This window comes from Mesoplodon bidens, assembly GCF_964165515.1.
Source record: "Mesoplodon bidens genome assembly, chromosome: 8".
NCBI classification, from domain to species: domain Eukaryota; kingdom Metazoa; phylum Chordata; class Mammalia; order Artiodactyla; family Ziphiidae; genus Mesoplodon; species Mesoplodon bidens.
This window is the reverse complement of record NC_138165.1, coordinates 61,139,582-61,153,276: the sequence shown is the minus strand read 5'-3', so window position 1 is coordinate 61,153,276 and position 13,695 is coordinate 61,139,582. Positions and strand designations below refer to the sequence as shown.

The 13,695-nt window shown below is 41.9% G+C and overlaps 1 protein-coding gene across 6 annotated transcripts in view; it reads left to right on the top strand.

The window, feature by feature from the left end:
• ACMSD (aminocarboxymuconate semialdehyde decarboxylase) overlaps positions 1–13,695 on the top strand; it is a 65,360-nt gene that overhangs the window by 30,229 nt on the left and 21,436 nt on the right. For 5 of the 6 annotated variants that reach the window (XM_081242101.1, XM_081242100.1, XM_081242099.1 and 2 more), the window contains 2 exons: positions 2,344–2,439; positions 3,560–3,732. In XM_081242101.1, coding sequence (XP_081098227.1) covers positions 2,344–2,439; positions 3,560–3,732 — 269 coding nt within the window. The remainder of the gene's footprint in view (positions 1–2,343; positions 2,440–3,559; positions 3,733–13,695) is intronic. The other variant, XM_081242097.1, reaches the window with a different exon arrangement.

Below are 13,695 nucleotides of genomic sequence, written 5' to 3'. Positions count from 1 at the left end.
GGATTGTGAGTTATTGAGCTCTTACTCAGTGCTATATGTACTACCTCATTTAATTTTTTTAATTGAAGTATAGTTGATTTACAATGTTTCAGGTATACAGCAAAGTGATTCAGTTAGATTACCTCATTTAATTTCAATCTTATCCACACAAAACTTTATGAGGTTGACACTATAATAGCATTTTTTTTTTTTTTTTTTTTTGGCTGGGCCACATGGCTTGCAGGATATCTTAGCTCCCCAACCAGGGATCAAACCTGTGCCCCCTGCAGTGGAAACTCGGAGTTCTAACCACTGGACCGCCAGGGAATTCCCTGTAATAGCCATTTTATAGATGGAGAAACTGAGTCTTGAAGTGGTTAAGTTGTGCAGGTCACATAGTTAAAAAGTGAAAATGGAATTTACATAGATCTGTCTGACTCCAAAGCCACCACCTCACTACACAGACTGCCAAAAAGGCTCTGAAAAAAAGTAGCCATGCCTGTCTAATAGATTTTTAGAAGCCAATGATAGCATCAGCCCTTACAAATGAGAACCCTGGAGTTACAAGTAGAAAGAAGGTCAGCTTCTACCGCCTAAGGATCTGAGACCCTAGGTTGCAGATGACCAGGCTTTCAAGTCCCCAGTTACCTGCTCTTTGCCACCTGCACTGTTCACCCATGGTTCCACCTGAGGGTAAGGGAAGGGCAAAGAGGAGAGACCTTTACTGGGCCTACCAAGCTCTGGATAGGAGCTGGTCCAGATTCTCTTTCTGCTCTGACATTCCATGCCCTTGTTATTGCTTTTGGAGACGAATGTGTTTAGTAAGGCAGCTTCCTACCCATCCCCCACCAAATTCTTGAGCAACAATTAGTCGGAAGAGATAAACTAAGTAGCCCCTGTGCTCTCTAGCTTCTAAGAAAATCTCATCCTAATTCACACAACACTTTGACAAGTTCCACAAACTTATTTGCATTGCAACTTCCCCCATGAAAAACAAAGGAGAGCATTTACATAGAGGATCATTTTCATCCCTCATTATACAACACATATATTGATACTTTCTAGCATGCCAGGCAATGAAGATGTACCAGACATGGACAAAACCTCTGGCCGCCTGAAGCCTGAGTTGACAAGTACACAGATCATAAACAAACAGGCTAATTTCAGAATTTTATTCTGGATGCAAAGGGGGTCTTTAGGAGACTGGAGAATTCCCAGCAGGGGAGGGCCATGATCCAATTTACATTATAAATATTCCACTTTGGCTCCTATATGGACAATGATTGTGGGGTTATTGTCCAGGTAGTTAACGGAAAGCAGAATCACAGGACCAAAAGGAAGTGATGCTGTCCATCCCCCTGCCTGCAGGAAACTCTACCCACAAACCACTCCCAGATAGATATGAATCCATTGTGCTTCCAGAATTCTCAAGAGGCCAAGGATCCAGGGAGCCAGGGGCATCTCTGTCCATGGAACAGTGACAAGCCTAAGGCAGGATGAACAACCAGTAAAGGCCCACTAGGCAGCCAGAGAATCAGGCTTCCCCAGAAGGCCCAGGGCTCAGTCACAGAGCCCCCAGAGATTTCTTAATCACAGTCTGAAAAGCAGTCATCTGGAAATATAGCCCAGATTGACTCCATGGAGGTGAAGACATCAGGCATGGACCAGCTGCCTCTTCTAGAAGCACAAAGTACTTGAAATAATTCATTTTTATCCAGTTATTTTCAACCTCAGCTCCAAGAAGCAGTAAAGATTTGGCAGGAATATTAATATTAGTTAATATTTATTGAGCACTCACTAAATGGCAAGAACTAACCATTATTAACCCCAGTTTACAGATGAGGAAATTAAAGCAGGGAGGCAAATCATATTTGTTGAGCCCCTCCAATGTGAAGTTCTGGCCAAGAACTTTCCCAGCATCATCATTTGCAAGGTTCCACAACAGCCTTCCAAGATGGGCAACACTGTCCCCATTTCACGGTGAAAAAGCCCAGACTCAGGGGCATTAAATTACTTGTCAAAGGCCAAGAAGCAAAAAATTGGAGGAGAAAGGGTTCAGCCTAGACTCACTGTACTCTGCTTGCCCCACTGCACACAAAATGGAAGCTGGGAGAGTCAGGACAAAAGACAGGTCCTCTGGCTCCTTGACTGTCCTAGCCATTAGATGACTCTACTTGCAAGTGGCAAATAGGAAGTGTCACATGGTTTCTGCTTGCCAAAGTAATGGCCTGCATACAACCAAGCCATGCTAGGGCACAGGGACCCTGTGCTTCTCAGCAAGGTCCCATTCCCCTGCCATTAACATCACTGAACTTCTTGCTCGTGATGACACGCGATATACGTCATGACTGTTTCGCCTTCCAGGAATGCCCACAGAGACCACCACAGCCATTTGCTCCATGATCATGGGTGGAGTGTTCAAGAAGTTTCCTAAACTGAAAGTATGTTTTGCACATGGAGGTAAGACCCTATCTGTATTAGTCAGTTTGGGCTGCCGTAACAGAATATGACCACAGACTGGGCAGCTTAAATAACAGAAATGTATTTTCTCACAGTTATGGAGCTCCCAGATCAAGATGCCAGCACAGCTGGTTTTTGGTGAGGTCTCTCTTCCTGGATTACAGAAGGCCACCTTCTTACTGTGTCCTCACATGGCCTTTTCTTTGTGTGTTCACAGGAAGAGAGAGAGAGAGTTCCTGTGTCTCTTCCTCTTCTTATGAGAACACCAGTCCTGTCAGATGAGGGTCCTACCTTATGACCTCATTTAAGCTTCATTATCTCCTTAAAGGCCGTATCTACAAATATAGTCACATTGGGGGTCAGGACACAATTTTGGAGGGACACAATTTAGTCCTGGTAGTTGTTCTAGTTATAAAGTATATGATGGTTCAAGGACCAAATTCCATTTCTGCAGACAAGTTTAGTTTGGTTGGCACAGTTTACTTGATTTTGTTTTGTTTTTCATTTAAATCTCTCGTCAGACCACAAGCTACCACAAGCTCTCCAGTTTGCAATAGTCCCTACCATTCACTATTGTTTACAAACAGGCCTGTTTCATTCATTTCCATTTCCTGCTTGGTCCCTGTAGGTAAGTGAGTTTGTGACTCTTGAATACACACACACAATATCAAACTATACACACTGTTCTCTAATCCACTTTTCCTTCTCAACAGCACGTGGAGACATCTTTCCATGTCAGTGAGTACAGAGCTTCATCATTTTTGATGGTTGTATACATGACAATGCATTTTATGGATATGCTGTCATTATTTAGATATTCCCAACTGAAAGGCTCCCTCTGTATTTTTCTATTATAACCAAGCTACATTTGAAAACCTTGACCACACATCTTTATACACTTGTTTTCTGTCTTTACAATAAATTCCTTAAATCTGAATTTCTAGATGAGTTAACTTTTTTCTTTCTTCTGGGTCATTTCTCACATTTGGATCCCAGTAGATCCTTTGTAAATACAGTTAACTAGCTGGGCTACAGTAACTTCTCTTTGTATACAACATGAGGGTTGAAAAGAATCCTTTTCAATTAACACTAGTCCCTCAGGAATGGGCTTTACTTGCAGGTGGTTCCTTCCCCTTCACAGTAGGAAGAATCTCCCATGGATTCAGCATGCGTCCAGATCTGTGTGCCCAGGACAATCCAACCAACCCAAAGAAATACCTTGGCTCCTTTTACACAGACTCCTTGGTTCATGATCCTCTGGCCCTCAAGCTATTAACAGATGTCATAGGAAAGGTAAGCCAGGGCTGCCATTTGGGTGACTTACGGGGAGCAGAGTGCAGGATCAGCAACCAGTTACTTGGTCTCTCTTTGAAAAAGGGATGGGAGAAAAGGCATTAGAAGAAAAAAGAGGGACAGTGAGGTTTCGGATTAGGTTTGCTTGCACAGGGTATCCTATCCAGAACCTCCTTCAACATAGACCATGTATCAGCAGGGAGCCATTATGGATGTACGCCAAGGAAATCCCAAATAGCCCACGCGGCTGGGTAGTTCCCCAGATAAATTCTTCTTCCTTACGGTCACCTCTGTAGTGACCGTAAGGAAATGACACATCATGATGAGGTAAGCAGAGAAGAGCCACCAGTTTTGAGGTCAAATTCACCTGGGTTAAAATCCTGGCTCTACTTCTTACTGATTAGGTAAAGTGTGACTCTAACTGTCCTCATCCACTAAATGAAGAAAACTGGAACATTGAAGAGGGGGGGATGGCACTGGCCAGGGAGGCAGGGGAAGATGATGAAGGGTCTTAGGTACCACCTGAAATGTTTTTCTGGAATAACATGGCCTTTGTTTTGAAAACCATTCTCTCATTTGGCCCAAAAGACCAGCACGGTAGTGCTTTAAACTTCACAAGAAAAGGCCTTTCCTCTTCTGTGGTCTGCTGGTAGCTCTCCTGTTGGTGGCATCTCCACTTTTAAGTATTCTTTGGAAATGCTAACTGAGCAAGTTTAGACAGTGTTTAGAGCAAAGGTCAGTCTGAATTAGTAGTCTGAAATATTTAGTATTTCAATTCTGTTTGATTACTTACAGATAGCAATAGAAGGTTTCCAAATTTACCCAAAGAAAAAACTCTTTGGGGTTTCTAAAAGAATATGGACATATGTGTTTAAAGATTGGCAATATGGTACTTGCATTGAGAGTAGATTCTAAGGCATTTAAAATCTTGTTTAGCAGAGAAAGCGGTCCATTATTTGAAAGCTGCAAGTTAGTGTTCTATCTCCAGAATGAAGACTTCATCTCACTTTAAAGCTGACTGTTTCTCTGGCTTGAGAAACTCACTAGAATATAAATGCTGAACATTCTGGTTTGGGAATAAGTTATGTGGCTGAGCTATGTTTCTGAGACTTCTGGCTTCTGTGTTGTCCCTGCTGAAATGGGTGCTTAGCAGCTGGTTGTGACTGTCGATTATTACTGGATTGGACAGAGGGGCTATGGGCAGGTGTGTAAGTAGGAAACTACAAAAAGGAGAAGCCGAAAGAGTCTGTAAACTCTGGATTTTGAGCAATGGAGGAGGGGGAATAGGAAAGCAGTGTGGAAGTGGGGAAAGGGTCAGTCTAACTACCTCCCATCAAGCCTAGTACCCCTGGTGTTCCTGGCAATGGCAACATCAGGAAAAAACACCCTTGGCAAATATAACATCTATCTTACGAGCAATACCATCAGCAGTGAGGGATACCATCAGCACCTTCAAACAGCATTCAGGGCAATACACATCAGCCAGGGGGTCACAGCAGAAGAGCAAAAACATGGCAAATGCCTTGTGGTAACCAGTGGATAGACTAGTTAGTAAGTATATCCCTTTTGTGGACCCCCAGAAAAACTCAGAGGGCACTTTGCAAAGTTGCAATGTTGCAAAGGTGCTAAGATCTTGCATTCAAACTGTGAAGACTTGAGCCCCTATACCTTGGGCATCAAAAGCAAAAGTGACTTCATTTTATGTGACCTCATAGGCTGGTGAATCTAGGACATAGAAGCAGTATACATTAATAATTTAGGATTCTCTTTAAAATATTAATGCTTCCTCCTTCTAGTTATATTCACATTAGCAAAATCTTTCAAAAACAATCCCCAAACCAGAATGGCTAAGGAAGGTCCTAACATGACAGCTAGTCTAGAGAGCAACTGTCTATATTTGAGCAAGAGGACAGAAGGCTGTGGAAGGAGGTCTCCAGGACAGATAAAATGGAACAGATGGATGATTTGATGTGTTTGAATTTGAAACAATGATTGCCAGGCATTCAACGGATCTGTTAATACATTAGTAACAAACAAGCTGTACATATATAGAAAATTAAGCAAAATAAAGAAAAGGAAATAATTAACTCCAAGAAAACAAACATCCATATAAAGATAGATAATCATTGTATATTACCTGACTCGGCAGTGAAAAATATTTATATTTATGGTGTAAATATTAAGCACTAGCTTAACTGAAAATTGTAATTCTACTGGGAAATTGGAGAAGTTGGGATAAGAAAGAAATTATCCATGATCATAATGCGAAGTCAGTAAATACTCTCTAAAGCTAATAAATCGAGAAACAATAGTATAATCGTAATATCTGAAACTATGAGGGTGATTATCAGAAGATTCACATGTTAAAAGGTAAAAAGTGGCTGTCTTGGGATACAAAAATGGATAGGACTGTTTTTGATAAGAAAGATATTAGTAATATTGGATTGTTTAACTATGCATAGATATTATTTTGATAATACCTTCAGAATAAATAGATGTGTGTCATACATACACCAAAACCATATATTGTGCACCTACTATTTCTAAAATTCCCTCTAAACAGAAGACGTGAATTACATAATCTCTTAGTTTCCTCCCATCTCTAAAATTCTTTGCTTTTAATCTATGTCTACTCATTTTTTATTTTTTTATTTTTTTTGCGGTACATGGGCCTCTCACTGTTGTGGCCTCTCCCGTTGTGGAGCACAGGCTCCGTACACGCAGGCTCAGTGGCCACGGCTCACGGGCCCAGCCGCTCCGTGGCATGTGGGATCTTCCCGGACCAGGGCACGAACCAGCGTCCCCTGCATTGGCAGGCGGACTCTCAACCACTGCGCCACCAGGGAAGCCCCTATATCTACTCATTTTTAAAGGCAGAGTGCAAAGAATGCTAGTTACGTGTTATCAGTCTATCACTGTGAAAAATATGAAAAAACTTATTGCCTCCCTATATTAACATGACCATAGACAATTCACTTTATATATTTAGATGGGTAGATTTTGAGAGGTCCGTTTTCCTCTCATTATGATTATATCACAATTTTGGCTAGATCCATTGTTAATCTATTGCTGTGTAACTAACTGCCCCAACTCAGTGGATTAGAACAACAATAAACACTTACTATCTCATATGGTCTCTGTGTCAGGAATTTAGGAACAGCTTAGCCATTTCAGGATTTCTCACAAGGTTGCAGCAAGTTGTCAGTCAGAGCTGCAGTCACCTGAAGGCTTGACCAGGGCTGAAGGATTTATTTCCAAGGTGACTTTTATATATTACTGGCACACTGGTGCTGGGTTTTGGCAGGAAGCCTCAGTTCCTCCTCATCTGGGTCCCTCTACTCTCCAAAGAGCTGCTTGAGTGTCTTCACAACATGGCAGCTGGCTTTCCTAAAGAATGAGTGATCTGAAAGAGAGACGGAGGTGGCGGAGGAAAAGAGAGCAGGAGAGAGATGGAGTGTGCGCCAGGCAGAAGCTATCCTTTTATGACCTACCATCAAAAGCCATGTCGCATCACTTCTGCCGCATTTTATTCATCAGAAGCAAGGCACTAAAATCTGGCCCACATTCAAGGGGAGTGGAATTCAGCTCCACCTTTTTTTTTTTTTTTTTTTTTTTTTTGGCTGCGTTGGGTCTTCGTTGCTGAGTATGGGTGTTCTCTAGTTGCAGATAGCGGGGCTACTCTTCGTTGAGGTGCGCAGGCTTCTCATTGCAGTGACTTCTCTTGTTGCGGAGCACGGGCTCTAGGCGCGCGGGCTTCTGCAGTTGTGGTGCGTGGGCTCAGTAGTTGTGGCTCGTGGGCTTCAGTAGTTGTGGCACACGGGCTCAGCAGTGTGACTCATGGGCTCTAGAGCGCAGGCTCAGTAGTTGTGGCACATGGGCTCAGTAGTTGTGGTGTGTGGGCTCTACAGTGCAGGCTCAGTAGTTGTGGCACGTGGGCTCTAGAGTGCAGGCTCAGTAGTTGTGGCACGTGGGTTCAGTAGTTGTGGTGCGTGGGCTCTAGAGCGCAGGCTCAGTTGTTGTGGCACGTGGGTTCAGTAGTTGTGGCATGTGGGCTCTAGAGCGCAGGCTCAGTTGCTGTGGCACATGGGTTCAGTAGTTGTGGCATGTGGGCTCTAGAGCGCAGGCTCAGTAGTTGTGGCACACGGGCTTAGTTGCTCCGCGGCATGTGGGATCTTCCCGCACCGGGCTGGAACCCATGTCCCCCACATTGGCAGGTGGATGCTTATCCACTGTGCCCCCAGGGCAGCCCGGCTCCACCTGTTGAAGACATGTTTGTAAACCACCACACCCCACACTCCAGCCACCTAAATGCAAACTACCTTCAGTCCTCCGACAACCACCCCAAAGTCTCATTCATTTACAGCATCAGCTTAAAGTCCAGGATCTCACCACTTAACGTAACTCGGGGATGACGCTCCTCATGCACAGTTTCTCTCAACCTGAAGATCTGTGAACCACAGAGACAAGTTCTTTACCCAGCACACACTCACGCAACACTATAAAATGGTGAGACATGCAAAGGATAGTTGATATAGACCCTCCATTCCAAAAGGGGAAAATCAGGATGTTTAGAGGAGTTACTAGTCACTAGCAAATCTGAAATCCACTGGGCACATGTTAGCGTTCCTTGATTAGAACCCAGAACACAGGAATGAGTCTCCACAGCTCTTGGTTCTTCCCTCTGAGTCATCCCTCCTTTTCCATGAAAGGGAGCCCATATTGGCGGCTGAGTAGTTTCTACAGACTGCTTTATGCCCCTACAACTTCTGAGGCCCGAAAGCTTCTTTTCATTTTGTTCTATCCATTCCTTTCAATCCTGTTGGTGTTTCTGCTAATACAATTCTCTTAAAAACTTTGCAGATCATAACAGCACTGGTGACTACGAATGTGGCGTCAGTGTACAGAACATTGTCAATGATTAAACGGTAACAAAGTTTAAGAAAAAACAAACTAAAAAACTTTGCAGGTCTTTCGTGAATCTTATTAGGTTTCAAATTAGGCAAAAGCCTTACCCACACATCTCTGAGAAAAGCCCTTTTCTGCAGAGGCTGCTGAGGGGGCGTCCCTGGTGGCGCAGTGGTTGAGAGTCCGCCTGCCGATGCAGGGGACACGGGTTCGTGCCCCGGTCCGGGGAGATCCCACATGCCGCGGAGCGGTTGGGCCCGTGAGCCATGGCCGCTGAGCCTGCGCGTCCGGAGCCTGTGCTCCGCAACGGGAGAGGCCACAACAGTGAGAGGCCCGCGTACCGCAAAAAAAAAAACAAAGGCTGCTGAGGAACAACACTCTTAAGCTACCTAGAAGCCCTTATTGTTTGACAGTGGTTCTTTGAGGCACTGCCTTAAATCTCTTGAGGTCATAACACAGATATTATAGTCATATCTTGGCTTCATTTTTAGACTATATTTTTCTGATTGTGCCCTGGATTTAATCTTTGCCAGTAAGCCATCTCTAATTTTAGCATCATTTGCCATTGGAGGGGCTGGGAATTTTCAAACCCAACAATTCCTGGCTCCTTTATATTCAATAGTCCTTCCTTTAAGGCACTCCCCTTGCATTTTACTATAAGCAGCAAGAAGCAGCCATGCAGCGCTTCTAACACTTTGTCTGGAAATTTCCTTAGCTCTATCACCCAGTTTATTAAATATATTTTCTACTTTGTATATTACTGTAGGTGACCGTGTTGCTTTTTTTTTTTTTCTTTTTTGCCACAGCATAGCAAGGATCTCCTTTCCTCTAGTTGCCAGTAACATTTTCCTCATTCTCCTTAAAGTCCTTACTGGTAACCTTCTCACAGGTTATCAAGCTTCTAATAACAGTCTTTACAAGGATCTTCAGTCTTCCACTATCTCAAGGTCCTTCCAACTTCCTCCCACTAATCAGTTCCAAAGCCACTCCCACAAGTTTTCATTATGGCAACACCCTACTTCCAGGTACCAAAATCTGTATTAGTTATCTATTGCTACATAATACATTAACCTAAAACTTAGGTTAGCTTTAAAACAACCATGAACATTTATTATCTCATGCATTTCCTCTGGATCAGGAATCCAGGAACCCCATGGCTGGGCAATTAGGGTTCAGGGTTTCTTATGAGGTTCAATGAGATGACTGCAGCCCAACAATATCTATCTGTCTATCTATCTGTCTATCTATCTGTCTATCTGTCTGTCTATCTATCTGTCTATCTGTCTATCTGTCTGTCTATCTGTCTATCTATCTATCTATCTATCTGTCTTTCATTCTTCCACCCTTTACTTTTTTTTGCACACTACTTTACACTATCTTAACCCCAAACTCTCCACCAATTTTATAACTCTCCTCTCAGTACACTTAAACACATTAGGTACAGTAGTCTATTAATTCTTTCTTCTTGAAAAAATACATTCAGGAGTCTCTAACTTGCTCTAATATGGACTGGGTTGCTATTTAGACCTGCTGCACAGCTGTCATCTTGAATCTCCCCTTTGTACTCCTCACATTCTCTCTCTCTTTCTCTCTCTCTCATTGGGTTGCCTGCTTCCTGAGCCCTATGATTTTCCAATTTTTTGCTTTATTCCTTCATCTTGGTAGGGAACATCTTCCAATAACTTTCTAAGAAAGACAGTATGGGAGATGAAATTTTTGAAACCTTGGTTATTTCAGTATGTCTTTATTCTTCCCTTACAGTGAGTTAATTGTTTGGCTCGGTATATAATTCTAGCTTGGCAACTGTTTTCCTGAGTAATTTTAAAGACATTTTTTCCATTGTATTATGGCTTCCAGAGTTGCTATTGAGTAATGTAACTCCAGTCTAATCCTTGAAACTTCATATAAAACCTATTTCCTTCCCCTTCACTCCCAATCTCAAAGACTCTAAGATTTTCTTTTTGTCCTAAAATTTCTCAGTGATGTTACTCAGTATGGGACTGTTTTCATCCATTATGCTAGACATTTGGTGAGTCCTTTTATTCTGTAAAATTTTCTTAATTTATTTCTTTAATGACTTCCTTCCCTCTGTTTTCTCTTTCTGGAGTTCCTAAAGTTGAACCTTATTTTTTTTTCTGTCTTACACCTCCCCTTTTTGAGCTTTTGTTTTACTTTCTGGGATATTTCCTCAACTTTATTAATAAATCCTTTTATTTAATTGGCTTTTTTAATTTGTTTAATTTGAAAGAGCTTGCTCTTACTGTTCTTGTTCTGTAAACTTTTCAAAAACATCCTGTTCTTGTTGATTGAGTTCAATATCTTTTATCTCTCTAAAAATATTAGTAATTTTGGGAAATGTACTTCTCCCCACAAGCCTTCCTCCAATTGGCTTTCTGTCTTTTTTTTTTTTTTAAGTTTCAGTCTTTCATATTAAATGCTTTCCTCAAATGTCTATAATCCTTGGCTGTCTGCTCATATTTAATAGCGGTCACTAAAAGGATGATTGGAAGTCTCTGCATGTGGATGGGGCCTGTCAAGTGTGGTCTTCTCTATAGAGTAATCCAACTGAGCCATGTCCTTTTGAAACTCCAGAAATCTGGTCTTTCCTTTTTGATTTATCACTTTCCCAGAGAAGCTCTTTCAATCTCTTACCTGAATGGTAAAGTCCTGGTTGCCAGCATCCTGGGAACTGAGTAGGGAATAAAGGCTGGGATGCTCAATTTTTAAAAAAATTTTTTAAATTAAATTATGGTTGTTTTTTTTTTACCTTTTGGCCATACTGTGTGGCATGTGGGATCTTAGTTCCCCAACCAGGGGTTGAACCCACGCCCTCTTCAATGGAAGCACGGAGTCCCAACCATTGGACCACCAGGAAGTCCCTGGGATGCTCAATTTTTAATAAATAAACTTTCATTAACCTTTTGCTTTCAGAACATTCCACACTCTCAACTGTGCCTGATATCTCCCAGTTCAGAGACTCTCTGACCCTTTCACCCCCTTTTGAGACTAAATGACCAGTCTTTTGCCAGGATGAGGGGAAAGCAGACACTGGACTTAGGGAGGTGATCTAGGGTCTAACTGCTTCTGAAACAGGCTTACAATGAATCCTCCTGTTGCTAGTTCTTTGTCTCTACTTCCAGAGGCACCTGGTGCTATCAATTACATATATTTGGGGGCTTGGTGATATAAGCCAGGTTACTTTTTGGCTTATCTCATACTAGCTAAGAAGTTCTTTCTTAGTCTTCTAAAGTTAGTTATTATTATCCAACTGCTTTCCAGTTTCTGAAGTTTTCTTCTTAGTTCTTCTATCCTGTTCTCTTTGTCCTCGTGGCTATATGCTCTTCAAAACGCACTTTACTGTCTTTTTAATGGGGTTTCAAATTGTGATCCTCAGACCAATACCAGTCCACAAAGAGTTTGTTACCAGCCCATGATGAGAGAAGGAACTTGTGCCAGAATGCAAACTGAGTCACTAAAGACACCATTTAGTTTAACTGACTTTTGGTTATTTATTTATTTATTTATTTATGGCTGTGTTGGGTCTTCGTTTCTGTGCGAGGGATTTCTCTAGTTGTGGCAAGCGGGGGCCACTCTTCATTGCAGTGCGCGGGCCTCTCACTATCGCAGCCTCTCTTGTTGCGGAGCACAGGCTCCAGACGTGCAGGCTCAGTAATTGTGGCTCATGGGCCCAGTTGCTCCGCGGCATGTGGGATCTTCCCAGACGAGGGCTCGAACCCGTGTCTGCTGTATTGGCAGGCAGATTCTCAACCACTGCGCCACCAGGGAAGCCCCCTGACTTTTGTTTCTAATAGCAAGACTTTTTCAGTAAAGGAAGCAGTGCATTGATTTACATTCTGGGGTAAGCTCCTTAGGTCATCATGGACAACTGAAAGACCCGTTTGCGTGCAGGTGTTAATACTGGTCTTGAGCTTTCCTCCTTTTCTCTAACGAAATTTATCTTACCTATATTCCATCCACCTATGGCCCAGCTTCCAGCTCCCTGAAGTCATTTTCATGGTTATAGGCAATTAGAGGTCAGCAGAAACTACAGCAATAGAAGGGGTCTGGCTATATTTTCAGAAGTTAAAGGATATTCTAGTCCTCTCTCTGGCTTGGGTTGAAGGTGGAAGGAAGAGAGATGATATGCACATCTTCAGAGTCTTAAGATTTTTTTTTTCTACTTTTTTTTTTTTTGTCACGCCTCACGGCTTGTGGGATCCCAGCTCTCCGACCAGGGATTGAACCCATGCCCTGGGCAGTGAAAGTGTGGCATCCTAACCACTGGACCACCCTTTTTCTACTTCTAAAAGTTAATCTATTAATTCAACTAGAACATCTAAAATCACATAACTTAGTTTATAAATATTACTTTTCCACATTTACATTTCATGAAACAATTTTGTTCAAATACACATCTTTGACATACTGCCTTGTCATTATTAGAAACACCATTTGAGGCATTAAAATTGTTTTTAATAGCTTATAAGCACTGCAGTAAATAAACTCTTTTAATGAGAGTGTCTGTTTCCTAAGTTTCTAAATATCCAAGCTTATCCACAACCAAGTATCATTAGAATTTTCTTCTAGAAATGGAGGAACTACAGGACTATCCCTATGTTATTCACACATAGCATTCTATTCCAAATTGAATTCACTACTGCTGTTAGTCTTTTGTTTGTAGTTTGTACTTTTCAGTGGTTTCTGTTAGTTTGTTGATTTGTTTCTGCATGCCTGAGAAATGTGGTAAAAAATGATAATACAATTAAGAGTAGAAATAAAAATAGAAATGAAGATAAAGTGGAAAAAAGAAGTCCTAGAAATCCCATTCTTGTGAAGCAAACAGTAAATGATGCTTAAGAGTTTAATGCTATACAACATAGTCATAGCTGTGAGAGATATGAGTAAATTATTTGATCTCTCTAAACTTGTTTCCTTATCAACAAAATACAGATAATAATAGTACCTAGCTCTTGGGGTTATAGACAGCGTTAAATAAGATAACCACATAAAGTATATAACACAATTCCAGTCCCACAGTAAGTGCGCAATCAAAGCATT